This window comes from Salvia miltiorrhiza, chromosome 3, assembly GCF_028751815.1.
Source record: "Salvia miltiorrhiza cultivar Shanhuang (shh) chromosome 3, IMPLAD_Smil_shh, whole genome shotgun sequence".
NCBI classification, from domain to species: domain Eukaryota; kingdom Viridiplantae; phylum Streptophyta; class Magnoliopsida; order Lamiales; family Lamiaceae; genus Salvia; species Salvia miltiorrhiza.
In genome coordinates, this window is record NC_080389.1 from 43,086,306 (window position 1) to 43,114,158 (window position 27,853).

At 38.9% G+C, this 27,853-nt stretch overlaps 3 protein-coding genes and 1 pseudogene across 7 annotated transcripts; 2 read left to right on the forward strand and 2 right to left on the reverse strand.

Moving 5' to 3' along the window:
- Positions 1 to 1,488: 1,488 nt before the first annotated feature.
- LOC131018839 (actin-binding protein wsp1-like) lies at positions 1,489 to 9,219 on the forward strand. The gene is made up of 8 exons (XM_057947541.1): positions 1,489 to 1,639; positions 2,916 to 3,442; positions 4,508 to 4,560; positions 4,668 to 4,713; positions 4,898 to 4,975; positions 6,202 to 6,306; positions 7,684 to 7,763; positions 8,666 to 9,219. The coding sequence occupies exons 1-8, from the start codon at positions 1,489 to 1,491 to the stop codon at positions 8,775 to 8,777; spliced, it is 1,152 nt and encodes a 383-aa protein (XP_057803524.1). The 3' UTR covers positions 8,778 to 9,219.
- A 2,258-nt stretch (positions 9,220 to 11,477) lies between these two features.
- Positions 11,478 to 13,458, reverse strand: LOC131015891 (uncharacterized). Of its 5 annotated transcripts, XM_057944377.1 has the most exons (3): positions 13,243 to 13,458; positions 13,080 to 13,152; positions 11,478 to 12,981 (listed from the first exon to the last, which is right to left on the reverse strand). In XM_057944377.1, the coding sequence occupies exon 3, from the start codon at positions 12,940 to 12,942 to the stop codon at positions 11,647 to 11,649; it is 1,296 nt and encodes a 431-aa protein (XP_057800360.1). In that variant the 5' UTR covers positions 12,943 to 12,981; positions 13,080 to 13,152; positions 13,243 to 13,458; the 3' UTR covers positions 11,478 to 11,646. The 5 variants fall into 5 exon arrangements, with proteins under 5 accessions (XP_057800360.1, XP_057800363.1, XP_057800362.1 ...); XM_057944380.1 differs by lacking the exon at positions 13,080 to 13,152; XM_057944379.1 differs by lacking the exon at positions 13,080 to 13,152 and having other exon boundaries at positions 11,478 to 13,016.
- Positions 13,459 to 23,453: 9,995 nt separating this feature from the next.
- Positions 23,454 to 24,711, reverse strand: LOC131018840 (protein JINGUBANG-like; annotated as a pseudogene).
- Positions 24,609 to 26,612, forward strand: LOC131015899 (uncharacterized). The gene is made up of 3 exons (XM_057944395.1): positions 24,609 to 24,917; positions 26,019 to 26,126; positions 26,227 to 26,612. Exons 1-3 carry the CDS (start codon positions 24,834 to 24,836, stop codon positions 26,452 to 26,454), a joined length of 420 nt encoding a protein of 139 aa, XP_057800378.1. The 5' UTR covers positions 24,609 to 24,833; the 3' UTR covers positions 26,455 to 26,612.
- The last annotated feature ends 1,241 nt before the right edge of the window (positions 26,613 to 27,853 follow it).

Here is a 27,853-nt window from a genome sequence, read left to right on the forward strand (position 1 = left end):
TAGTTTGGACCTCCATAATATCATGTAATTGTAATTTTCAAGGGAATATCCTTTTGCATCATAAAATTTAATTTGATGAAAAAATTTATAATATGATTTTATCATTTCACAAACACCTTCACATTTAAAAGACGGGTCTAACATTTTGCAATAATATTTGGAATATCTCTAAAATATTTTAATCATTTCTTTACGGGCTTAGTTAAATTATGTTTGAGTGAACAATTACAAAATTGACATACTACCAACATATAATGATATAAAACAAGTGAGCAAGTAGAATAATAAACCCCTGGTAATTCTTTAGTATCAGTTTGAAAAACGAAGTGTAATTGCCCTAAATCGTAACATTCATCCCGATAAGAGCTCAATAAAATCAAGCTATTAACTTCGGTAGTAAAAAATTTAACTGATAAATCCTTAAATTCATAAGTACAATTTAACATATCATACGTGGAGTTCTACCTACATATATCTATGCTGAAGCATTTACTACGCCGAGTCACCCTTGCAGCGAAATCAACGGGGTTCTTGCCCTTCTCATTATGACGAGAATCGGAACCAGAAGAAATCATTTATGAAAAAAGAGAAGTATGATAATAGAAGAAGAACTTGAGAAATTTAAGTAGCACAAGAACAAAAGAACTAGATTTAGAAGCTTATAGGGAGTAGAGAGAAGCAGGAAATGTGTGAGAACTGATGTAGAATGGTGGGGTATTTATAGGGGAAAATTGAGGAAGGGGAGATTGTAGTTTAAAATTCAAACTTTGAATATTTTCGGGATGGGGGGCAGTTTTGAAGACAATTTTAGGGGAGGAGTGTCGGTTTCAATTTGCACGGTTCGAATCGTGGAAAATACAATTTCAGGTGATTTTCGACGGTTCACGGTTCAAACGCACAGTTACGGCTCTACATTAAAAAATAGCAGACCCCACACTGAAAAACGAGAGGTTGCAACACACACGCTGGGGCACATGCATGTGCTTGGCAGTGGGGCCCACCATTTGATTCCTACCCAGGTTGCAAAATTGTTACCTCAATATTCATGCTACCTGATTCTTAATGAACTTACTGGCCATTACAGCTCTACCTCTGCCACGTTAGCTAGTTAAACAATTAAAGGTTGACGCTAAGACATGTTGAGTCATTGGCACACCTCGGCATGATGGAGTCAAATCGTTTCGTCCTAGGCGATTTGACTAGATCGGATGAAGGATGCGGATGGCAAAGATATCGGGCGTTGTGCATCGAATGTGTACGTTATCAAGTGAACGCACAGGGAAAGGCTAAGCGTTGCGCGACTCTGATTTTTGGTGTTGGGCGAGACGATATCAGGCAGGTGGATGCTGTGCGTCGAGCGCACATGCAACCGAGAAAGCATGTTGGAAAAGGCCGAGCGTTGTGCCTCGGGGGCGCAAGTCGTCGAGCATGGGCATCCGCCGAGGTAAGACACACGCGAGAGTGACGGTAGATGCGCCCCCCCAAGCAATGGATGTGCGGGGAGCATGCGAATCTCCCGCTCGACATGTCGATGTGGCACGAGTGCCACCTGACAACCACACAGCGACGCATGCAAAAGAGGCATGCGACTGTCTTGAGTCCCGAGCTGTTGTGCATGTTGCTTGTGGGTTGCTAACGAGTTAGTGGGTGATTTTGACTGGGATAACCACCCACATCGTGGAAGCTCCTGAATGGGCCATTTAGCCATGTTTGACGATTTCATTTGGTTATCCTAGTGATGAGGGATTGTCCACCATTTAGATAGACAATTTTGGTTGTGTAGCGCATCAGAGATTCGTTTGTACAAGCTAAGCTATTCATCTGTATGAATTGTGAGTAGTACGAAGGTTGGAGTGAGTTGTTCCATATATTGTGCGTGATTTACTTTAATTGTTCGTTGTGCATGATTATGATTATGTTATTGTTAGCTTACATGAATTCACGAATACTCACCTAAATATAAATATAATATAAATATTGGTGAGGAAGAATAACTAATTAATTGTACGTGATCGACGTTGCATGAGACGAAAAATTCAAAGCGAAAGATTTAACTTGTAACACCAGTCATAGTGGATGGGTGCCCTTGGATAACTAAAGATAGCGAAATTCGAATGGAGGACTATTGGGTCCAAATACACTAAAATGGATATGTGGTGAATGATTTTATGAAAAGAGTAAATATCACTTTAAACCTCAAACTATTTTCGCACTATCAATTATATCCTAAACTATGGAAAATATTTTTTTAAACGTTGAACTATCAATTTTGTATCAATTGTACTACCATTTAGCTATGTTTCACCCTTTGAATTTTTAATTAGTGAGGCATATGATCACTTCATTTTATTTAATGTAGGTCAAAAAAATAATAATTCTAAATACATCGTGGTATCTGGTGAGCCAAGCCAAATTTTTGGAGCTAAAAAAATAGACGAATAGTACAATTGATACAAACTTGATACTTTAAAATTAAAAAAATCATTTTCAATAATATAGGATATAATTAATAATACCAAAATAGTTTGAAGTTTAAACTGATATTTATACACATGACAATGAATATTTTTGCACATTTATTATTCAGTAATATTATCACCCTAATTTCGAGCAAAGAAGAGTAGGAAACTTATATTCATACAAGTATTCGTGAGTTTACTTTTAAATTTTTTACTTCCTCCATCCCACTCCAATAAGCTCATTTCTTTTGGACACAAAAATTAAGAAAACTTATTTTTTGGTAGGAAAGTGGTACAAAAATGGTGTGGTGTAGACCAATTACTTACATATTTTTTACTTAAAATGAAAAACGAGCCTATTAGAGTGGGACATTCCAAAAAGGAAAACGAGCCTATTGGAATGGGACGGGGGAGTAGTATTTAAAGTCAGCCACTTGAATGATTATGGGCCCACAGTAAGTGTTCAAATCAAGGTAGCTAACCTCTTTCAAAAACAAAAACCGCGCCACCCCCACCGATGGCCCCCTCCACCCCTCCTCCGCCACCGGACGCTTCAAACGCCGCCACCTCCGCCGCCGCAGCAACAACAAGACCTCTATTTCTTCAGCCCCAAACTTATCAAACCTTATACTCGCCTCGTCTCCCTTCCAATCCCAACCCTAATTACCCTCAATTGGCCCCCCGTCCCCCCTCATCCCCACCCACATCCTCAGGATCCCTCGCAGCTTCTCTACCCACTTGCCTCATCGGGTCGTGGATTCCTCCGGCCCGTTGCCTTGCCAGCTTCCCGCCCCGCCCAGCGCCCGCCGTTTATGTTTCCCTACCTGGATCAGGGTCAGGGCAATCCGGTTTTTGTGCGGCCGAACCACTTGCCCCACGTACTAATTGGATCGGCTCCCGGTACGTCTGGTAATGCTGCTGCTACCGGAGCAATGCCCGCTGTAGTTAAAGGAATTCCTGTTCCGTCTTCACACCAACCAAAGGTACTTTAGTGTACTTCTTTCTTATGTTTATATTGGTGTTTTTGATAGGATTTGAATGGATTTCTTGTGAGCTGTGACTTGGTAATTTTGTCTTGTGTTGAGCTAGTTTTATCTGTTTAATTGTTGGATGATTTCTGGAGTAAAAGTAATTTGTGGAGTTTACAATTACAATGATTTTACGTGTATATGTAATATATTTGGAAAATTGGTGGTTTGCTAGGTTTAAAGTCTAATAATATTCTCCATTGTATTGTGGCAATGCATTTCATTTTCTTGGTGACTGTATTTCAATGGAATTGCTACCATGATGCTCATTTATGTGCAGTCCTCTTCCCATGATTTTGTCACCATTCTGTAATTGCAATGAAGAGACAAATGACCCCTTTCAAAATATTTTAAAAAATGCATTGATCAAGATGAATTTTCTATACCGTGGCTTATTGTGTGGACCTTCTTGGTATCTTAAATCATTTAAGGTGGTTATCAACCAAAGAAAAAACATTCTTCTATTTATGGTATTGAGATATTAATCTATCCCAGTTCACTGGTCTTTGTTTCTAACTGAATGAGATTAGCTTTGCCATCCCTTAATTCTTTAATTTCATATGAAGTTAGATCCAACACAATATAAAGTTGGAAAGAGCTATGAACCAAATTTTCCTAGTTGTTTGTTTCGTACTTCTTTATACTGTTTGATTTTTCTTGTAATAACTGGCAAATATTGATTTTTGTGCATAACACTCAAGTATAACCGAAACCCTAGGAGAATCGGCACCTATACAGTCTGCCTTTTGTTATTCCTGTTTATGAGTTCTGCTTAAGATTCTCTGATGGCATGCCATATAGCTGCTTTTCTTATATAATGTGCATTGTGAACATTTGTCTGAGAAGAGCTGTCGCGAACTCCACTGTGATGTTCATTAAGTATTGGGGCCACTTATCATTTATCAAGGAACAATTGCGTTGATTTAGGTGTAGAGCTCCACTAAGATAAAATTGGTCTTTTACGTTTGTAATATAATCTTCTGAATTTTCTCTTTCATTGTGCTGTCTGGCTTTTCAAAGGTTGGTCTTCCTTCAGCTTCGATATCTGATAATAATGGCCATAAAGATTCAAGGTAAATTTTGTTTTCTCTCCAGCTTTGACCTTATGTCTTCTTGTTAAGGTGCTACTCTCTTGGGCTATACATTCACAAGGCTGTACTTCCTTTTTCTTTACCCACAGGGATAGAACTAAAGATGATGCTTTTGTAATAATCAGAGATAGGAAGGTAAGTTGTATGGTTTTAAAAGCTTTAGCCTTACTAGAGGGGAATGCTAAAGATTGTACTGCCAGAATCATTTTATAAAACAGATTGCTGAATTTCAGTTTTTTTGTTTTTTGTTTTTTGTTTTCATTTTAACATCATTCTTAGTATTCATATTGGTGAGAAATGTCTCTCTTTTCTGTTGCAGGTTAGAATGCATGAAAAAACCTCTCTTTATGCCCTCTGCCGGTCATGGTTGAGGAATAGTTCTCCTGAAGAAACTCAGGTATGCTCCTTCAAAGCTCTGATAGAGTTTTGCCATGTTAGACTTGTTGTCTTTCAGATCAGTTTATATCAGTTCTTGGAACCATATGATGAAAAGAACTGAGAGAATAATTCTCAAGCATTATCATTTGCTAAAATAAGGGGTATTCCCCCTTCTATGTACAAATAGAGCCGAATACAAGCTCTATGAAATAGGAAACTAAATCAAAGCTAATTAATACTATCCTATACATTCCTAAATTATTTCATTAAGATATCCTAGCCAATATTGTACAAATCTACATCTTAGTAATGCTTCAAAATTATTTTTCCATTTGCGATAGCCTTTAGATTTATATATAGCGTCAATTTCTGGTAGAAAATGCTTGTATCAGTTTTTCAAGGCAATTCCTTGTCATTTGAATCATCTATTATCTATATCAAATAGATCTTGTTTCATAAAATGATTATGTTAGGGATTGTGTGGTCTTGGACTCTTGGTAGAATGAAGCCTTAAGATTCACTATGAAATGCGACTCTTTCTATGTTCCTTAATCTACCTCCACAAATGAATCTACTTTATCCAAAGTGGCGCTTTAGGTGTGAGTTGACAAATAGGAAAGATTTTTGTGCTTATACATTATTACCTTTAAAAGTGAAGTTAAGAATTGATATCAGTCAGTCTAATTAGAGGATACATTCTGAAAGAAGGTATTGGAACATTATCCTATTTCAAGACATCCTAAAAGAATTCAGGATCTATAATTTGGGATGTAGTAAAAACCTGTACATTGTATGCTTATTGACACATGTGCTTAGGATTGACACCAGTTTCTATCTCATTTTTTTTAATATCTAGTAGCATTGGTTGATCCTATTCTGCTGATCGTGTTGGATAACACATATATCTCTTCTTGAATCCTTGCCACAAAAAAGAAGATGATGATTTCTTGCTTCATAGATATTGCATTAGTTACATATGAATTCACGTGTCTCAAATCCATTTGTCTTGTTAATTCTCCAAGAACATGTGATGGTGCAAGTATATGGCCTTAATTAGGAGAAGGGATATGCATATATATGTTTCTTTGTACTGTCTATTGCTTTTGTGGAAGTTTTCACTTTGTTGTGAACGATCTCTATACTATTAATAAGAAAATCTCACTGATCTTGTTGGAACTTTGAGCCATTGCTTATTAAAACTTTAGATTCACTTGTATTGTATCTGATATTTCACATCTTTCACAGCCACAGTATCTGGATACTGTCAAATCTCTTCCAAGACCTTTGCCTGTAGCTGCACAAGATTCAGATGCACCTGATAAAATAGCAAAAGACAAAGAGGAAGATGAGGTTAGTACGTGATGATGACTCCACCGAAGCATAGGGAATGAATATTGTTTTTTAATCATTCTCCGAAGCTAAAACAATGAATAACTGTAGATAATTGCATTAGTCCAGAAAAGGGTATTGTTTAATGTTTTGGTAATCTGGTAACTTTCAAGGAAGGTTTTTGAAGATGAATTTTGTTTCCTTATGTAAAGTTATATGCACAATATAAGCTTGGAAGGGCGAACAGTTGAAGATGAAAACATCTGTAAATCAGTAATGATATAAACTTGACCTGTTGTCTGTTTTGTTCCTACTGCTATTGCATAGAATGGTCTGGAATGTTGTTGTTGGTTCATAACTAAGTAGATTTCTTGATGTGGTAAATAAAGACCTTAAAAGTTAATTCCTAGTACCTCCTTACTCAGAGTTCAACGAACGATTATGTTGAGTTTTCTAATTTTTAATTGGTAATTACTTTCCAACCACATAAGTTCGCTGTCTAAATTTGAAGGAAGTCTGTTACAATATGACTTTTGATGTACTATTTCTTAACTGTCTGTTATGGTTCTCTTGTTACGTAAATACCTACCTGTACTGGGGACGATGCAGAAGAACTGTGTTATTTAGGATATGAAATGAAAGTGCCAGGGTCCAGTGCTTAAGGAATAGCACAACAAAACTTGTTAATCCTAGTTTACTCGCTAAAAAATTTCAATGTGGTTTATTGTTATCTTCAGTGATCTGGTTTGTTTGATTTGGTATTATCTTACCTAGTAACATTTACGCGGTCATTACTTTGGTGCATAAAATAGCTATTCCAAATTATATCAAAGTGTAAGTGCATTAAATGCTACTGTCTATACATTTCTACCTGTTTGTGTATAAGATCAGTATCAAGAGTTTACTTACCATTGGGGACAAGAAGTTACTTTGCTGCAATACAATAGCAATGGCTTGTTTAACCACTCATAACACTCATCTTGCTAAACTCTGAACCTTGCACAATGAATTAAGATTGAGTTTTCATATTTGTGAAAGTTCCATTCATAGATGTTTGCGTGACAATTTTATGATTATCACCATTACTATAGAGATTTTTCTCTTCTTTTCTTTTGCACTACTAATATTAAGACATAGGATATCTATGATACTAAAAAAGTGGAAATATTAGGTTCCTGAGAAATAAATTTCTCAAACTGAGTTCCTGGATCATGATAATCCTGAAATGAATTATATGATTGTGACATATGTAGCTTACTCTTGTAAGATAGTGAAAATCCTCGGCAACCAACTATACTCATATTATATACAATGTCTGAGTCCCCTTTGCTCAAGATTGTAACATATGTTTTCCTGCAAATCAGAGGAATATGGAAATTGACTGGCACTCATTTTCAGGATAAAGACTCTTGTGAACATTTGTCTGAGAAAGAGCTCTTGCAAAGACACATTAAACGTGCGAAGAGGGTTCGATCACGGTAAACCTCTATTTTTGTCTTATTCGCAGATGTCATATGTTAATTTTTCAGTACATCTGCATTTATAGTTATTGCTGAGGCATTGCTAGATTTTATCTTTGAATGTACTTATTCATTAGATATGCCTTGCACCATTTGTAGTGTACTTGAGAAAGTCATGTTTGGATGTGGTTCAAGACATACTTCTGACAATCATATTGTTGCAATATTTTAAAGTCTTCTTCTGGAAATTAACTAGCTTAACCTCACTAATTCAGATAAAATAAGTACAGTCATTATAGGTAAACCAGCAATACTTTTGCCCAAAACAAACACATTGAATGCCTTTATGTAAACATTTGTCATTTAGTGATAGCACGCGATCTTGGCTTTTATTTTTGTTCTTGTTATTTTTTTACTTAGTTTATTTCTTTTTGGGTCAGCTGTCTTTAGTTGGAATAAAAGCCTAGCTAATCAGATCAGGGTTTCGTATTGGTCTATTTATAGTTCAACTCGGAGTAGGAATTAGACACGTTTAGGTCAGTTGAGTTTGGTACAGCATGTTGCTGTAGGCCTCTGCAGAGGAGGTTTTTTTTTTTTTTTTTTATCTCTATACTATTTGTTTGGTTCTTGCGTTCTTTATATTGTTCGTTTGTTCCTTTGCCTTAATTCTGTTTTCTGTTATCTCCACATTTATTTAGTGCTTAAATTTTTGTTATCGCCTGCAAAACTTTTATGGTTTGTATATCTTTACTGGTAATGTTCAAATTGTATACACGTATTAGAAAAGCACACTTGCTAATTTTCTTTTTTAAAATATGCTTATGCTCATCCAGACATTTTTTGCTGATTGTTTACCTCTGAGACTTAGTATGTTTTTATTTGGAGAATCAGTTTCTATGTATGTTGGTGCATCATTGCAGGCTAAGAGAAGAACGGCTTCAAAGAATTACAAGATATAAAACTAGACTTGCTCTTCTCTTGCCACCAATGGTAGAGCAACACTTCAAAAATGAATCTGGTCCAGCAAACTGAAAAGGCTTCGTTGTCTTGTTTCTTCTGGGTTAACTATTGTTACGCTATCCAGATACCATCACTACTTTGAAAGGAATGTCACCCTCCGCCCTTGTAAGATGCAAGGACCATATTGGAAGCACATAGTTCATATACTTCGATGGTGTGCAGCGTTGCGGAGCATATGAAAGTTATACATTCTCTGTTTGTTTATCGTCCGTTCCCTCTTCGTTGATTTACACCTTTAAGCATTCCTGTAGTTGTTTAGACCTAACATAGTGCGATCTCACTTGGTAGGAATGATGAGAATCGAAAGCATTCGCAAGAATGAACCTGTATTAAGACAGTCCGAAACCAGCTTAGATTTGCCATTTTTAGGGCTAGACTATGAACTAAAGATTATCAGCATGCACATGTAATGTAAAACATTTGTTTGTTAAGGTTGTCTTTGTAGTGTTTCTTATGTGATCTTCTGTCTAGTATTCATACTAAATATTCTCTTTCTGATGATGACTCAACGAAGTAATTGTTTAAGAGTTGCCTTTTTTTTAATATTCCAGTTGCATTATTCAGTCCCAAAGCTGTTATCTATGATCGTAACTTCCACGAAATTAATGAAAACTTCACTTTGAACCTTTTTATTAAGGGTTTAATTGCATATAATATCACGAACTTTGCCCGAAATCTATTTTTCCTACTATCTTTAAAAATTCCATTTTTTATTAAATACTTTGATATTTGTTCAAGTTTTTCACGATTTTTTTTTTCCGATGACCGGAAAAATGATATAGCAATTATGTGGATTTAATTTTACACGTAACACTGACTTGGAATAATATTAAATAATAATAAAAAGCCTGAATTTCTTTTAATTTCTCATTTTTTTTAGGCAAAAGAAAATTAAAGATTGCTTTTGGCGCTAGAAAAAAACAATTGCGTTCCTTCCACCACCTCTGTCGAAGGGTTCATCTCCAGACCAGTGTGGAACTCTTCCAAACCAGTGGTGTCGATTGCTTGCTCATATACCTCATAATTAATCTTTGTATTTTCAGTCTTTCAAACCAGTGCACCGATTGTTGGCGTCGGTGCTACGCCCATTGGTGGCGCTGATTGTTAGCTGGTGCTTCACAGGGCAATACACCGATTGCGGGCCAGTGCTTCACCGGGCAAAACGAGAAAGAAAAAGAAGAGGGAAAGTGGAAGAAAAGGGACGCTACATTTTTTTTTTGATGTGGGCGCTACTTTTAATTTAGGAACTAGGGTTTTAATATTTACACTTAACGCAACGTTTCATTTACCGGAATGGCGTGTGCCGGCGAGTCACATCAGCGCCACGTCGATTCCGATTTGAGAGGGGGGGAAATCGTGGGAAAATTGAATAAATGTCAAAATATTTGATAAAAAAAATGAAATTTTTAAAGATCGTGAGGAAAATGAATTTCGGACAAAGTTCGTGATATTATATGCAATTAATCTTTTTATTAAAGATGTTTAATTATGATTCTGTATTTTTCCTTTAAAAGATAGGACATAGTTCATTTTATTTTTAAAAAAAAAAACTTGACTTTGTGTACTTTATAGGTACTACTTTAGGCTGTGGCATTCTATTTATTTATTTTTCTTAATTTCCTGCAACAAATAGTTCAAAAAATGTCTTACTTTTAAGGCCTTGGACTCGAGAAATGAACTCTAAACTTGATATAGAAACATACGTATTTTAACAAAAATTAAGGCCTGCTTATTCGGTGTCAGGTATCGGATATTGGGTAACCGATACCCGACGTCCTCACACAGCATGCACACACACACTGAATCTGAATCAGTAGGTAGATACACAGATATAAACACACAAGATTTTGTGATTTCTAACTTCTCTTCTCTTTTGCTGATTTACTTTTTTTCTTATAAATAATGCGAGTATTTAGTTACCCGAATAATTGACCCAATCAACTGCTACCATATCAGAGCTAACCCGATTCTTAGCCCTTGGATATAAAATGGTGAATATTTGAATATGAATTCCATCCCTTCATTCATAAGCATACTGAATGTTGAAAAAAAAAAACAATTAAATTCCTCCCTCATCAAAGCATACTTTTCATCACAAAATAAAAGTACATTCTACGTAAGTTTCATTATCTAACGACTGATATGTGTTTATAGGGTTTATCACATGAACTGCTAAGCTAAGGTAACTCAGACCCCGAATCCATAGAATACCACCATTTCTTGAATTGACCATAGCACTGCTAACCCTGACATACAGATAGAAATTAAGGGATATTTCAAAATATCTGCTTGAGGTTTGGTTAAATTTCCAGTACCTTAAAAAGATAGAAAAAATACCACAACCAGCCACTTGAGCTCTGGTTTGAACAAGTAACAACTAAATGAATTCTTCTGTAATTCTACTGAGTCCTTTTAAAGAAAATCTCAATCAATCCACCAAAAGATAGAAGCCAAAGAGCACACATCACTCACCCATGTATCATCAGTCAATCAAACAAATAGGCCAGCTAAGCTAATCTAGAAATCAATCATATGAAAAATGATATATGGATCTCTAAAACCCAAGTGCTGGAAGTAAGATCATAATGGATACACATAACAAGGCATTGAAATATATCCAAGCTACAGCTATGGAGAACAATTTAGGTACACATATGTAGGAACTTAAGATTGTGATGTAGCAGGGACAGATCAGTTTAAGAGCCATTGTAATTAAGAGGAGTTAACTACCTTTGTTCTGATAAATGTAAATTTAGAATATAGTAATCAACATAATGTTCAGAATATCCTTCTTTATAACAGACAACATACAAGAATTCACTTCAAGGCTAGGTATCAAATTCTACATCAGCAAGAATTTACCATGTTTTTCTGGAAGCAGCTAATTCAATCTTCTTCTTCTCAACTCACGGGGATCACGGCTGTCCAAATCTAAAGTCCTTGACATTAAGCTTCTCCTTCTGAAAGAGGACGAAGAGGGAGCCAACAAAGGCAGATTTACATCACTAGAACCCCTTGTTCTCAGAACGTGGTGAGCAACAGAACTAGCAACATCAGTTGATTGGGAAGAAGATGCGATGGGCGAGGCAGCATTGGAATCCGTAGTAGAAACTAGCGGCTGATGATTAGGTTGTATGGTAGCTGATGGCCTAGTAAAAAGATTCCCAACATCAACTGACAAACCCCGTGCATCATTTCGCAATAACCTGTTGTTAATAACTGCTTCCAGGTCTTCAACCAGCCTTTCTGCATTACTCAAAGCAGATGAGAGGGAAGAAAGAGAAGCAGCACTTTCGGATAATACTCTTGAAACCTGATGGATCCTCAAGCGATGGCCCCCAGCTGACTCAGTATTTTGTCCTGCCTGAGATTCCGTATCAAAACTGAGGATATCATGGCCAACTTCTTGTTGTGTCTGATTGCCCACTGCACCGATACTAATCCTGATTCGCCTAAGTGCTTCGGCAACAGGAACATGGGATAGCCCTTGAGTTACGCGCTGTTGTCTGACACTTTCAACTCTATGAGCCTTGGGCCTTGGAGGTATCTTCAAGCCCGATTCAGTCTCACGCACACGCTCACTCTCCCCATTACCGTAAATGGGAATCACATTGCCATCTGAGACCTCTCCCTTACAAACTGGACACTCCTTTGAAGTAGAATCCACATCCGACACCTGATAAAAGCACGACCAACAAAACAAGTGACCACAACAAGTCAAGACAGGCTCCCTCGCCACCTCCAAACATATATTACAATCATAAAAGCTTCCACCCTCCTTATCGGCCTTCTTAACCTCAGACCCCATCTCCAACGCCTTCGCCACCAAATGGGAACTATCCCTTTTACAACCCTTACCCCTCTCAGAACTACTCTTGAACACACTTGTGTTATTATTTTCATTAGGGCTCCCTCTCAGACCCGCATCTACGGCTGTTTCACTAGGAAAATAACTAATTTCCATAGAATTTCTGGCCTGTCGCCACCGCTGGCGCTGCCTCGTGCGAGCAGTAACCACCTCTAGCTGTCGGATCCTCTCCTCTATCCTATCATGAGCAGTTTCTAATTCATTCAACAACGACCCATATCTTTCAACCCTATGCAGAGGTGGGTTTGAAGGTTCTTGGTTCAAATCAAGATCCGAAAAATCCACATCCATCAAATAGTTCTCGTCCATGATTAGAGTACACGCATAAAACTACGAAATCTCAAAATCCTGAAAGAAGACCGCAGTTTACCGGACATACAACCCTAAAAAACCAGAACTTGTAAAAAATCCTGAATTGGGTTCAAAATTCAAGAACAAAAATTGACCTTGAATGAGCAAATTAGGGGTCTAGAAACCCGAAACCGGAAAAGAAAATTACGAAGGTGCTTAAACAAGCATCTGGAGATCAAAATCAAACGATAACACAAGTTAGATTCATGCCTACATGATTGAGCGCGAGGAAGAAAATTGAAACACTGGACACTGAACCTGCATAGAGAGGATGGAATTTTCGTCTCAGATAGTGATTCTCCATGGTAGTGCTGATTTGAAGCATGGAAATCCTAATTGATTATCATGAGTTGTGTGTATATGGAGAGAGAAAGCGAAGAATACAGGCTGGGCATCTTGGATAATTCTTGGGAGAGAAAAAGAGTGGGAGCGAGAAAGGGTAGAGAGAGAAAGGGTAGCATCTGCTACGACTCACACTTTAGGAATCTCTGCTCTCTAATAGGGAACTCATTCTATCGGATACGTCGTCGTTCTTTCCTACCCTCCAATTAAACTAATTCTACATTTTTACCTGCATTTAATTTAAGGGTTAATAGTCGGAAAATACACGAACTTTCACGAAATTTGCAAATTGCACATGACCTTCAAAAATAGCTTCAGAATACATCACCTTTTAATTTTGTTGCAAATTGCACACGGCGAAAATTCCGGCAACTCTTAAGTTTGACCGACGATGATATGGATAGCCACGTGGCTTTTTTTACACGCTGGCAAGCCACGTGGACAAAATGACATCGCTTTGATATTTTGAAGAATTTAAAAAAAAAGAAAAAAAGAAATCCTTGCTTCCCGGCGAGCCTTCTTCCTGCTCTAGGCGGTCCGCCGCGCCGCCGTCAACATTTCCAGAATCCGGCGAGCCATCACCGGCTTCCCCTTCCGATTCAAAGGCTGAGCAACGTGACTCCGCCCCTTCGAAACACAACCACAACCACAACCACTGCAACTACCGTTTTCCCTCACCTCCACTATAACCACCACTACAAAAATTCCACCACCATCGTTTTGCCAAAAAAAAATCAAAGACCAAAACTTACCGCCGCGACGCAAATGTAGAGGTTGGTTGTTGCGACGTCGATTGCACGGGGCGGTGGAGTCGCTGGCGAAGATCTAGGGCTCGGTGGGAGATTTGGGGGTTTTGCAAACTTGGTAGATCTATGGTAAACTGAGAAGTTCGTGGCATGGTGGTGGAAGGCGGCGGCTGGAGATAAGGCGGTGCTGTGCTGCTGGCCTGAGCGGTGGTGGCGGAACCCGGTGGAGGCTGTCGGCGTTTTACTGGTGGAAAAGGACGGCGGCAGCGCGTAAATAGCAGCGCAGCGGCGACGTCTGCAAATTGGAGGTGACGCGGCTGCTGAATAGAGCAGGGGCCGGAGGCGCGCACGTCTTGTGGCGAGGAAGGCGGAGGCGAGCGGCGGCCGACGACGAACTTAAGTGGTGGTGGTGAACTGAGGCAGGCGGCTGGTGCAAGGGATGAGGGAGACGTTGCCGGTGAAGAAGAACTAGGGCTTAATTTTGATTTTCACAATTTTTCCTTTCAAAAAAAAATTATACTTATTCAAAACGACGTCGTTTTGAATGCCGGTGAATCCACGTCTGAAAATTCCGGTGCCACGTCAACACCGATCAAGGTGGTGGTCCACGCGTGTGCAATTTGCAACAAAATTAAAAGGTGATGTATTCTGAGGCTATTTTTGAAGGTCATGTGCAATTTGCAAATTTCGTGAAAGTTCATGTATTTTTCGGCTATTAACCCTTAATTTAATTCCTGCATTTTGTTCTAGTAAATGGATGGGATTTTATGCAGGGGTGAGCAGAAATCAAATTGAAACGCAAAATCAATTCGAATCGAATCGAATCGTTTCGGTGCGATTCGGTCCTGATTCCATTGGTTTGATTTTCGGTTCGATTCCGAAAATTAAAAATCGATAAGTTTCGGTTCAGTTTGGGTTTTCAGTTTTTGGTTCGTTTTAAACCGAATTGAACCGATAAATATTAATATTTTATTATATATTTATATTTTATAATATATAATTAATTCTCTAATTTTTAACCTAAAAGAAACCCTAACATCTGAACTCGTCCCTTCCACTCTCCTAAGTCCTACTCACCACTCCTCTCACTCTCAGCCTTTCACTCGACAGTTTCCACTCTCCTCCCGCCGACTCGCCGTGCCGTCCGCCAGTTCGCGATAGCCCAGGCCGGCCGGGCGTCACCCCTTCCGCGACGCGACAGCCCAGGCGAGAAGTTCTTGGCTTCCAGTTTCCAGCAGCGAGAAGTTCTCCCTCTTCCGGCGGCAGCCCAGGCGACAGGCAGAGGTGACTACCCCCTTCCAGCTTCCAGTTTCCAGCGGCGACTACCCCCTCTCACGGCTTCCCCTTCCGGCGCGGCCGCCGGCCAGTACCTTAACGGCCTAACCCTAACCGTAAGTTTCTCAGCTTTCCCCTTATTTGTAGTTGTTAAGAATCTGAAAATCTGCATTCTTAAGCTTTGAATTTAGCTTCAAATTGTTATTGCAGATCTGTTAATTTAGCTTCAAAAAAAAAAATTGCATCGATTCTGTAAATCGAATAGAAATCGACTGTTTTATCGGTTCGGTTTCGGTTTGGTTTGGCACCCCCAATTGGTGCGGTTCGATTTCAATTTTAACCATCGATTCGATTTTTGGTTTTGCACCAAACTGAACTGATGCTCACCCCTAATTTTATGTCCCACAATTGAGTGTATCTTACTCTTTAATTTATTATAATATTTAATTTTTTTAATATTTTAATTTATTATATTTAATTTATTTGAATTATTTGGGTTAATTAATTCAAAGTTACAATATATAATTTTTTTAAAACTATATAGTACTCATATTTTTTTTCTAACAACCAATTATAAACTAAAGAAATTAAGAATGTGACACGCACTAAATTTGGTCGATATGTATTTCACATTTTTTGGGTTTTCGAATTTTCTTTTCACATTTTGAATTTTTCGATTCGGATCGGAGTTTATCTTAAAATTCAAAATTTTCGGGTGAAATGATTTGGATCAGATTGAATATTAGGGAAGTTTCAGATTTTCGGATCGAATCAACAAAAATCCTATTCGAAATCCGAATGCTCACCTCTACTCTCAATATATTCAACAACCTCGTCTTAAAACCCGTGTCACTATCTATTAAGAAAATTTATTATGCACAGAGAGAGTATAATTTAATAAATTATATTAGCATGCCTAATTTATTCATATTATTTTTATGGGAAAATGTGCAGATACACCCTTCTAGTGGTAGCCCCTATAGCGTATAGCTCCCCTTACTCACTGTGTGTGCAACTAAGCCCCCGAACTCAAAAAATAGCTCAATTACACCCCTTTGACCAAACGCCGTTTGCCACCGTTAGTCAACCTTTTTTTATTATTTTTTAATTAAAATGTGGGGCCCCCCTGCTTCCACTCTCACCTGCCCCTTCTGCCTTATCGCCACCAAATGTCGACGTTCTCAGCGGCGGAGCAGCTCCCCTACTTCTATTTTACAATGCAGTCTACCGTCTCTCGCCTCTTCCTCTCCCTCCTAAGACCCTAAACCTTCGAAATCTCCGCCTTTTCCATTGAGCTCCATTGTCTCACCCAAATCCATTGCTTTGTCCGCTGCATCCTGCATTCTCTTCAGTATTGCCAACCCTATCTTATCTGGTGGCGGCAGTTGCTCGAACTGAAGATCCCAAAAAGACAGCTGCTCGGACTGAAGATCTGGAAACGAAGAGAAGGAAAGTTTTGGAAGGATGAGCTGAAGGGTTGTATACTGAAAGCAAGATTTTATGCTTGTATACATTGGTTCCTTTGTTCACTGTGATTCTTCTATCTGAAATATTGTTATTGCATAATCCTATTATAGTCCAATTTATCTCATACTATAGATTATATGGTGTGTTGTAGATCACAGAAGATCATATAATTGGAAAAAGTTGAGTTATAAATTGAGTTCACAATCGAGGCAACTCTGGACGAGTTGCTGGTTTAGATTGTAGCATAAATGGATAAATAGTTTGTCTTGGCTATTTATTTATGCTAGTACCTTCGTGTATTGAACATGATAACAGTGAGATGAATTCTTATATTCTGACTAATTAAGAATCAAGATCTCGGCGATTTAAATAGTCTTAACCTTAGTTGGATTAATCGGTGTAAATAATATATTGACTATTGCATTGATTTATCATGGGTGAGAGTTCTCTTGAAACTCAATATACTCGATACTTTGGGTGATAACAATTATTATTTGACATACAATTATATCGCATTAAGGATCTGTGTCCTGCTAATAACAGGATGATAATATCCTCTTGAGGAACTTAATAAGTTTATCGTATCAAACCCTGCATGTAGAATTAGTTCCGATACGATAATAAGTTTAAGTTGTAGCACTCAATATGTCGTTTATAATTAAATGACTAATTAATTAATTAATTGATTGTCAGAGGAATTAATTAATTAATGGATATTGGATATCTTAAACACGAGGATTAATTAAGTCTAATGCTAGCCCTGACTCACCTAAAGAGTAAAGAGGTAAATCAGTATTAATTTTCTAGTGGAATAAATTAATACTTGTGTCTCAATTTTATTCTGGGCTGAATAAGAAAATCGAGCACTGGGAGGCCAAACTTTATTCAAGCTAGTAGATCACCGCTTGGCCCAATAAAGGTTTAACTCCTTAAGTAGGCGTCCCATCTCCTCTCTTAAGCTTTTGGGCTTGGTCTGATTTAATTATATTTTGGGCTTATTATTTAGGTATGTCTAAGGTGCAGATAAGCCCCTGAAGTGTGAGCCCTTAGAGCGATTTACTCCCTTTACTAACTGTGTGTGCAACTTACCCCCTAAACTACCAAAAATCGCACATTTAACCCCTTCTTGACTAACACCGTTAGTCAACGTTACTTAGTGATTTTTTCTTTTATTTTTTTAATTCTAATTGTGGGGCCCACCTTCCTTTCTTCTTCTTCTTCATCTTCTTCTTCTACGCTTCTTCCTCCTCCTCACACTGCATCTCTCTGCATCTCTCGTTCTCTCTCTTAGGGGGTAAGTTGCAGTTAAATCCTCCTCACACTGCATCTCTCTTTCTCTCTCTCGCACAACACGTCTCTCGCTCTCACCAAACCGTCAGCGGCGGCGCCTCCCTCCCGGCGGCAAGTAACGCTCGGCAGAAGGCAAAATCACCACAAAATAAATAACGATGGGAAACTCGGATTCAAAAAGCTTAGATCTACAGCAGCTAAAAACAGGATCTTACACACCAACATCAGTTCATGCTGACAAGAAAGCTAATGAAACCAAACTCCAATGAAAATGAAATCAAACTCCAATAAAAGAAACAATAACAAAGGATATGATTTGCGGATGGTGGCCATGAGTGAGGGATAGATTTGTTAAATAACATTGGCCAAAAGTGGCCCAATCTCCTTCGACCTCCGGCGAACAACGGCTCTCCCTATCATCTTAATTTAGCAATTGACGGCAGCAGCAGCAAAAGTCGTCACCGCCACCTCATCTCTTATCTCCATCTCGACTCGCTTCTCAGACTGGATACCCCAGCAACCCTCCTCCTTGGCAACGACAGCCGCCGTGGCCTCCGTCGCTTCCCTCGATCTCCCCCTTGGCGACGATGAAGCGCCGCTGCCTCCCTCGGTCTTTCTCTCGCCTCTCACATCACAGATCCCCTCCTTTCTCCGAACGGTAACTACATCTCCATCTCTCTCGCCTCTCATATCACAAATCCCCCACAATTAGAATTAAAAAAACAAAAGAAAAAATCACTAAGTAACGTTGACTAACGGTGTTAGTTAAGAAGGGGTTAAATGTGCGATTTTTGGTAGTTTAGGGGGTAAGTTGCACACACAGTGCGTAAGGGGAGCAATACGTTATAAGGGCTTACACTTCAGGGGCCTATCTGCACCTTAACCCTATAATTAATAAGAGAACCCTAAACCTAATTAATTAATCATTCACACACGTGAGAGCAGATTTGAGAGAGAGAGCAGAAGCCAACTTTGCTGGAGGAGACTTCAAGGTCGTTGCCACCCAACGTGAAGTCTCATCGTGGGAACAAGTTGGAAGGTCAACACTGGAGTCTCTCATCGCCGGATTTGCAAGTAAGTTTCGATCTCTTGCAATAGGCACTTGTGGTTTTTGTATGTACTCGTTTGGTATCCGAAGTTGGTCACGGGCACGTGGATCATATGTCAAAATATAGTTCCTTCAGGAGTGGAAACTAATTCCATCTCACTCTCTTTCACACCCTCTCGACCTCTTTCTCCGGGCCGGACGACAACGCGCAGCAGCGGCGCCATTACGCATCTTCCAGATCTAGGCCGTTGCCGCCCTGCTCCCTCTTCGCCCATGGAATCGGTCCCCCCTTCGCCTCTCCGGTTGGTGTGAATCGATCGGTGGAAGTTCTCCTGAGTTTGGAGGAGACCAAGCTCGGTTCTTTGGGATTAGGAGCCCATGATCATATAATTAATATCATAGCCTCCTTATGAGATTTGAGAGTCATTCCATTTATCCTATAATTGTAGCTTTCATTTGACTGACCACATTGTGGAGGCAGAAGAGCTGTCGACGTCTGTGAAGTTTTTGCTGCCGCCGGAGTTACAGAAGACCAAACGCTGAGGAAGAAGAAAAAAAAAGTGAAATATGGGGAAAGGTTATAGGTGGGCCCCACATTTTAATTTAAAAAAAAAGGTTGACTAACGGTGGCAAACGGTGTTTGGTCAGCGGGGTGTAATTGAACTGTTTTTTTTAGTTCAGGGGCTTAATTGTACACACAGTGAGTAAGGGGAGCTATACGCTATAGAGGCTACCACTAGAAGGGTATATCTACACTTTTTCCCTATTTTTATCACTAGTAACTAAATATTATATTTGTATTAAGTAGGGATCAAGTGTTATTTTTTTTATTTATGAATTTTTAAATTAAAAAAGTGCAATATCAAAAAAATAGCAGGATGAATTTAATAAGGTTACTTATGAAATTTAAATTTTTATAGAATTAATAATATTGTATTGGGGTTAAGTACCAAATTTCCCTTATCGATGGCGCCTTTATCGCGTACAAGACCCTATAGTCAGGGTCAAAGCTGCTTACTACCTCAACGTGACAAAATCGCACCAAATATCTCCCACTACTTAACGGACGTTAACACCGTTAGAAAAATATATATATATATATATATATATATATATATATATATATTTTAATTATGGTGGGCCCTAGCTCTCTCTCTCTCCAACCAAAATCCGTCCGACCCCTCATCTAAATCCGTCGTTCGACTTTCCTCTGGTGTAGGGCAGTCGACCGGCTATCTCCCTTGCTCTCTCGTCTCCTCTGGCGAAGGTGACTGCCGCCTGTAGGTCAGGCGATGCCACCTCCCCTTTGACGACGGTGAGACGCCACCGCTTCCCTCGATCTCTCTCTCTCCGGCGATTGCGGCGGAGATTGTCGCCGATACCAGCCCCCAGACCGTCTTCTCTAAAAAAAACTGAGGAAGACGCAACTATGTATCACAACTATGTATTTTTTTCTGCTCTTCAACCCCTTTTGATTTATCAGCATGCTATTTCTCCTGACAAAGAATAAATATTTTACTCTCTATTTAAGAAATTTTGTACAGAAACCTCTAATCATCCATCTATATCTAATCTTCTGCACTCAACAAATAACAGTAATCCATCTTGTAGGTCAACCTATGAAATCAAGAGATGGGGTAAAAGAGGAAGAGACTGGAGAAAGCGAGAAGCCTACAGGGAGGAGCGGCGACCGTTGCTGCGGTTGTTGTCGCTGGCAAGTGGTGGCAGGCGGCGTGAAGTGGGGGGGAGGCAAAGAGAGATGATTCAATGGGAGAGGGGGTGCGTGTGCGAGGAAGAGAGGGGAAATAGAGAATTGACAGGGATGGGGAGAGAGAGAGAGCTAAGGCCCACCATAATTAAAAATAAAAAAATATATATTTTTTCTAACGGTATTAACATCCGTTAAGTAGCAGGGTGAAATTGGTGTGATTTTTCCACGTTGAGGTAGTAAGCAGCTTTGACCCTAACTATAGGGTCATGTACGCGATAGGGACGCCATCAATAGGGGGAATCTGGTACTTAACCCTATTGCATTTAAGGTTATATTTAAATAAAAGTAATTATTTAATCATTTGATAAATGTACATTTTGATTTTGAAAATTCATGTTACACATAGTTATTTTTTCTTAAAAGATCAGGTAATGATACTGGTGGTGAAACTCTTGATAGGGAATCTGATGTGACATTATCAGAAGTTACACGAGATGCAACAAATCCTATTGCAGCTATAGCGAAAAACACATATCATCACATAATGAATAATGCATCTGATCCAAATTTTTCTAAGGATGGAGCTATCTTGGCTCCCCACCAATGAGATGATTGATACGATTAATGATACCCTATGTCTCGAATGTATACCAAAGAAATGAAGGGTTTACCTAAGTTCAAATAATATTTGCAAACAAGATGAACAAGTTGACCTCAATTAAGAAGTATTCTCGATTGAATATTTCAACACGATCAAATATTTATGATTGTCAAGTTATGAAATTAAATTAAAGGTCTTGAATTACTAAAGGTGTTGAGTTCAAATTCACCGTGACACGACCTTTAAATTTCTTTATTTAATACCATTAGGGGCGTTTACTTTGGAGGATTAGGCTTGATAGATAAAAATAGTAAGGATTAGGGATGAGAAAAACTGAACCGGAACTGCCAAATCGAATCGAACCGAACCGAACCGAGCGGTTTGGTTTGATTTTTATAGATAAAACGGTGCGGTTCGGTTTAAAAATTTTCAAACCGTCAATTTTTGTTTTGGGTTCTGTTTTTAAACCGAACCTGCCCGAATATAATAATTATTATAATATATTATATATTTTATAAATAATTATTTATTAAATTATTAAACATTAGGGTTTTGTTTTAGATTCAAATTCAATATTGCATACGGTTTCTGTTTCTCCCCTAAGTTCCCGCCGCCCCCAGCCCTACCTCATTCTGCCATTCATCCCCCACTCTGGCACCCACACCCGCCGCCCCGAGGCCCCTACCGGCGCCGCCCTTTGCGCCGAGGCTCCCCGCCCCTCCTCACTCGGCTTGTAGTTCAATTGTCGTCGCGAGACTCGTGACATCGCCCAAGTCTCAGGCTCCCAACTGCCCCGCGAGGCCGTCGCCTAGGCCTGGCCGAGCCTCGCTATTGCCCAAGCCTGCCTCGCCGTCGCCCTGCCTCGATGAGTTCTCTATTTCTCTTCCTTGTTTGTTTAAGTTTAAAGTTCTCGTACCTATGTTCAAAAAACATAAAATGTAAGTGTTTAGTTTACTGTTTTTGATTGATTAAATTTGCTGTTTTTCAGAATTTTCCATTTGTGGCTAATTTATTTGATGAATTCGAGCAATGGCTGATTTATTTGATGAATTTCAGTTTGCCCACATAAAAATATGTGTAATGGCTGAAGTGATGTTGTTGAGACCGCCACTTGGGACTCCATAGAAGTAGAGGATGAAGATTGAAGATAATGAACAAGAAGATGTATCTATGATTCTTGTTATCTTCCTTATGGAGTAATTATGCTATATTTGTTTTGAAATTGTGATTTGATACATTTTGCTTTTTATTTTGTTGTGGACTAGTTGTGTGGATTATATTTGTGGTGAACATTAAATCTTTTAGGTATGCATTTGTGGACTTTTAAGTGTGCATTTTGGTGAATTTATCCATTTTTTGGGCTGCTAAGCATTGCTAACAGGTTTTTGATTTAAAAATAAATAAAAAATGAAACAGTTTATGCCAAACCGAATCGAGCCGAACCGAACCAAAAATTTACAGTTCGATTTGGTTCGATTTTGGCAAGTGAAACGGTTTGGTTTGGTTTGAATTTTTAAGAGCGGTTTGGATTCGATTTTTTCCAATTCGGTTCGGTTTCAACCAGAACCGCCTGAATGCTCACACCTAGTAAGAATAATTCCTTGTTTACTTTAATGGATTGCAACTTTGGAATATCCTAAGGCTCTTGATTATTTTTTATCCTACATACCTAATTTTGCTTGATTCATATCCCATGAAAAATGTGAGATTGAAGATATCTTGCTCGTAAGATTAAAAATACTCAATCATATATATAATCAAGGGTTAAGGTGCAGATCTACCCTTGAAGTGGAGGCCCCTAGAGCGTATACCCTCCCATTCTCGACCTTGGCCCAAGTACACCCTCAGAGTCCATAAAAATGGTGCATTTAAACCCAGCGAGAAAACGGTCGTTTCTCGCCGTTTAATTAATTAACTGTTTTTAAATTTTCGAGTGGTCCCATATATCTCTTAACACTCTCTTAACATGTTGTTCTGGTCCATATATCTCTAGTAATCACTCCATTGAATCTTCTTCTCCACCCACGAAGGCGACAAAACGGAGCTCATCATGCAGGTGGCGTCGCCGGCTTCTTTCTTGTCGGATCCACCCCCTTTCTCTGATGGATAAACCTTCATTCTCCAAACCTTCATGGTTTGATCCAAACTGGCCCTGTAAACCTTCAGCCCTCTGACAATGTCATCACTCTCCATGGCCGCAGCCAGACACTTGATCGGCCCGTGATGGCCGTCGATGACTGCAACGCAAGAGTGAAAAGAATTCCCCTCCTCCCTCTTCCATATCCTTATCGTCGCATCCTCGGAGCCACTAAGAATCAGATCCTCCACCGTCACCAAACACAGCACCGAGAAATGGTGGCCCTACAGGAATCTGACGTGGTTGTACCACCCCGAGATCCTCTTATTCTCCTAGAAGTTTATTAGGCCGTCTAATGAGCCAGAATACAGGAAACAGTCGGTGGCATAGCGGCTCAACGCCAGCGCGTTCATCGGAAACGGTTGGAATTTGAGAGTCATTGTGAGGATATGTGAAGTCTTTGTGGAGATCCTCCTCCAAATCTTGACGGTCCCATCAGAGGAGCACGTGAAGACGCAGCCGTCGTCTTCAGTGATGATGACTGCGTTGATGTGGCCCTCGTGGGCCACGAAGGAGTCCATGCATCGCCTCTCCGAGAGCTTCCACACCTTCACCGTGTGATCATAGGAGCCCGTGTAGAGGAGCTTCTCCGCATTGTTGTATGCTAAGTAGGAGATGGTGTTCTTGTGTTGGATCTTCTGCTTCGTGTAGTATGAGAATAGGGACCGCCTCCGTGGCATGGTGGGCATTTTTTTAGGGCGGAGCTGCTGGATGAGAGAGAGGTCCTAAAGATGGATCTTGTAGTCGTCGTGGGTGGTGATGACGAGCTTGATGTCTTCTATAACTAGGTGGTGGGTCCCACTCAGAAAAAAAAATCGAGTAAACGGCAAGAAACGACTGTTTTCACCCTGTTTATTCTAAATGTACCATTTTTATGGACTTTGGGGGTGTATTTGGGCTAAGGGCGAGAAACGGCTTTTTTCTCCCTGGATTTTAAATGCACTATTTTTATGGACTTTAGGGTGTATTTGAGCCAAGATCGAAAATGAAGGTATAGGTTATAGGGACCTCCACTTTAAGGGTGGATCTGCACCTTAACCCTATAATCAATAATGCAAAGTAAACACCTCCTAATAGATCTAAAAAGAAAATATGGGTGAAGGTTGGCATCGCATGGCGGGTATAAGATCTAAATTCGCATTACCCTTACCCAATCTTGAGCGAAAACTATAAAGCTTGTAAAGAGACCGCGTTTGGTTTGGTTTTGCACAACAAAAATCACGAGAAAAAAAATGGCTGAGGAAGGAAAGGCGCCACCGTCGCCGGCGGCCGCAGATGCGCATCTTTTTGGGCTACTCTCCAATCTCCTTCAGCAGGTGCACTAACAATGTCTTTGCGTACCTCTTTTTGAATTACTGTCTATGCGATCTATTTCCATATTTTGATTGATGTTTAACTGTTTTAGATTTGATACTCCGATATTTGATGTGTGAATCTGTTTAAGTCGGATTAAATTGTGGATTATTTTGCCTAATGGGAAAAAAGATTAATTAAATTCATATTTGTTGCTGGGATCATTGTTGTATGGAATTTGGGGAAATTCGTACTGAGCTATGCTCGCGAATTGCTGGTTCGAATTTGTGGAAGGTGTGATTTTGTTCGTTTCTTAGTGCACCTTCGTCTCTGATTCCCATGCCCTGTCTGAAAGTACGGATTTTTTCTGCTATTGTAAAATTTGGAGCTTCTTTTAGATACATTGCTTATCGATTAAAAGTTAACTGCCTTTTTAGTGATGTTTAGAGTGATTTTTTTGCTTTAGCTACTTACTTCTTGTAGTGCCAAGAAATGACAGGGCAACTGAAATAGAAATAGTAAATCATTCGAGAGTGTGGTTTGCTTACTTTTTCATCTGAAGGGAAAGAGAAGGTGATAATTCCTAAAAGGGTTTCTTTCCTTATATCCAAGCATCTACAACCTCAGTTGAAAGAACAAATTGGAGAAGTCGAGTTGAATCACCGTTAGCACTGCATAGCATGAGTGTGTGTCAATAAATTTACAAGTGCAGGGAAATTGCTTTTTAGCCGGGTGGCTGTGAATAACGTGCTACCAATTTTTGTAGAGGATCATCGTTCTAGAAGTTGAATAGCCGTTTCAAGGGAAGTACAGAAGAAATCTTACGATACATGATTAAATGCCTTTGAAATTTTTCAATGTCATTAGATAACTAAGAAGCTAACAGTTTTTGTCTCAACTCCTGGACCTACTTATAATATCTTCCAACTTTTATTGGGTATCCCGGGGGTAGGGGCACATGGAGATTGCTCGAATATAGTTGGAAGTATTGACTTGCGAATGACTTCTTTGCTTCATAGCATTCACAATTGTGTACCCGCCATATGTTGGGGCACTATTCTTTTATATATGTAGAGAAAATATGTAATCATAGATGCATTCCTGTTATTCAAACAATTGTCCAGGTGGAATCACTGACCAATCAAGAAGAAGTGGAGTTGCGCGCCAAGATTGAAACTCTTGGACTGGAGGTCCGAAAACTTCCTTCAAAATCTGCTCAACATCTTAATGAGGTAGATGGACTTGATAATGATAACCATTCTTGTGTTATGGATCTCTCAATCCGCCTTTGTGGTATTTATTTCATTAAAGAATAGGTTTTTCTCCAATTAGGTGGAGATAGCAAAAGAGTTGGATAAATTATCTGCAAAGCTTGATCATGTTGATGAGTTGATATCTTCAACAATGGCTGAAGACCCGCAGGTCCGTGCTCTCTTAAGCACTACGGCTGATGTCTGGTTGCCGGTTATTACTGCAACTTCTGATGAAAGACGTACTTTTACTTCCATGACTGGAGAAGACGGTGTTGGAGAAAAGGGGCAAAACTCAGAGAAACTGTAGCTTCTAAATATGCCAATATGAATTCTATGTAGCTCACGCCTAGGAGTGGAATCTGAGTGTGATGGAGAAGTGAGGGTATTCCTCTCGGCTTCTTTAAATTCTTGAAGATGTATAATGAACTTTTTTTTTTTAATGGCTAAATAATTAAATTTCAAGTATGATCTGAGAATACTATTGGGAAAAAAATGGCTAGTTAGTTGCAAACTCTGTCTATGGAGAGCCTTTTTGCATCATGGTGGAAAGCACAACCGAAAAAATATGTACCAAATTAAACTTTATCCTCAAATTTCACAATTGCAACTCAAGCTCAGCTAATTAAGCACATCTACATTAATTGTTCTTTTTTTTTTGTGTGTTTTTATTCCTAGATATTCTACTATTCCTTAGTTTACGAAACCAAAATGTATACGACAGAATAAAACGTAAATTTTCAGATCATTACCGAGACACCTCACGAGAAGAAAACCTTAACACAACTGCAGAAGCCCAAAGTTTGCCTTTGAAATTTGATATTCACATATTTTACCTAACACGAATTCACTAAAAACAAAACATGAAAGTTGGAGGCACGGATTATATTTATCCCTTCCAGAAAAAAGCACCCAAAAACGAGAAGGAAAAAAAACCACTTAACTTTCTTGATATAGAAATGAATGCATCTATACAGAAATTCTTTTTTTTTTTTTTTATAAATTTACAATATTAGATAAAGAAATTAAATGGCCGCACAGAGGACTTGAACCTAAGAAGGAAAAAAAAACTTAACTTTCTTGATATAGAAATGAATGCATCTATATAGAAATTCTTTTTTTTTTTATAAATTTACAATATTAGATAAAGAAATTAAATGGCCGCACAGAGGACTTGAACCTAAGACCTTTGGCCTTAGGCATTAACCCCTTACCGCTTAGCCAACACACGCACACAAATCTTGATGGTGTATAACATAAATCAATGTGCTTTATTTATCTGCTGTGTATTTCGTATTAAATGATGGGATCTGTTTCTCTGTATCAAACATACTTTGCAGACATTTTGGTTTTCATCTTGATTTTTCTTTGATTATGTGTTTTCATCTTGATTTATGCACAATATGCAGAGTCCTTTTCCAGTATAGTTATTCATGACATAGCCATGGAATGTGATGTTAGAACCGGGTACACGATCGAGATATTACAAAATGAATATTTTGAGATAATACAACTCAAAATAATTGAAAATATTACAAAGAAAATAATTTGAGAAATTACAACTCAAATAATTGTATACAACTGAAATATACTGTATAAATAAATTATACGTATAAAATAAGTCGAGTCGAGATGAATCTCTTCCCGCAAGAAGATTATCGCCCCGGTAGTGCTCTTCGGTTTGGCGTATCTTCCCCAAAGGTAAAACG

Excerpts from the sequence above, each read along its gene's own strand:
- LOC131018839 (XM_057947541.1), top strand. The coding sequence starts at position 1,489 with ATGGATGTGCGGGGAGCATGCGAATCTCCCGCTCGACATGTCGATGTG. Across the intron at positions 1,640-2,915 it reads TGCTTGTGGGTTGCTAACGA|TAAGTGTTCAAATCAAGGTA; the intron begins GTTAGTGGGTGA and ends ATGGGCCCACAG. Across the intron at positions 4,561-4,667 it reads AATGGCCATAAAGATTCAAG|GGATAGAACTAAAGATGATG; the intron begins GTAAATTTTGTT and ends CTTTACCCACAG.
- LOC131015891 (XM_057944380.1), bottom strand. The coding sequence starts at position 12,942 with ATGGACGAGAACTATTTGATGGATGTGGATTTTTCGGATCTTGATTTG.
- LOC131015899 (XM_057944395.1), top strand. The coding sequence starts at position 24,834 with ATGGCTGAGGAAGGAAAGGCGCCACCGTCGCCGGCGGCCGCAGATGCG. Across the intron at positions 24,918-26,018 it reads TCTCCAATCTCCTTCAGCAG|GTGGAATCACTGACCAATCA; the intron begins GTGCACTAACAA and ends ACAATTGTCCAG. Across the intron at positions 26,127-26,226 it reads CTGCTCAACATCTTAATGAG|GTGGAGATAGCAAAAGAGTT; the intron begins GTAGATGGACTT and ends TTCTCCAATTAG.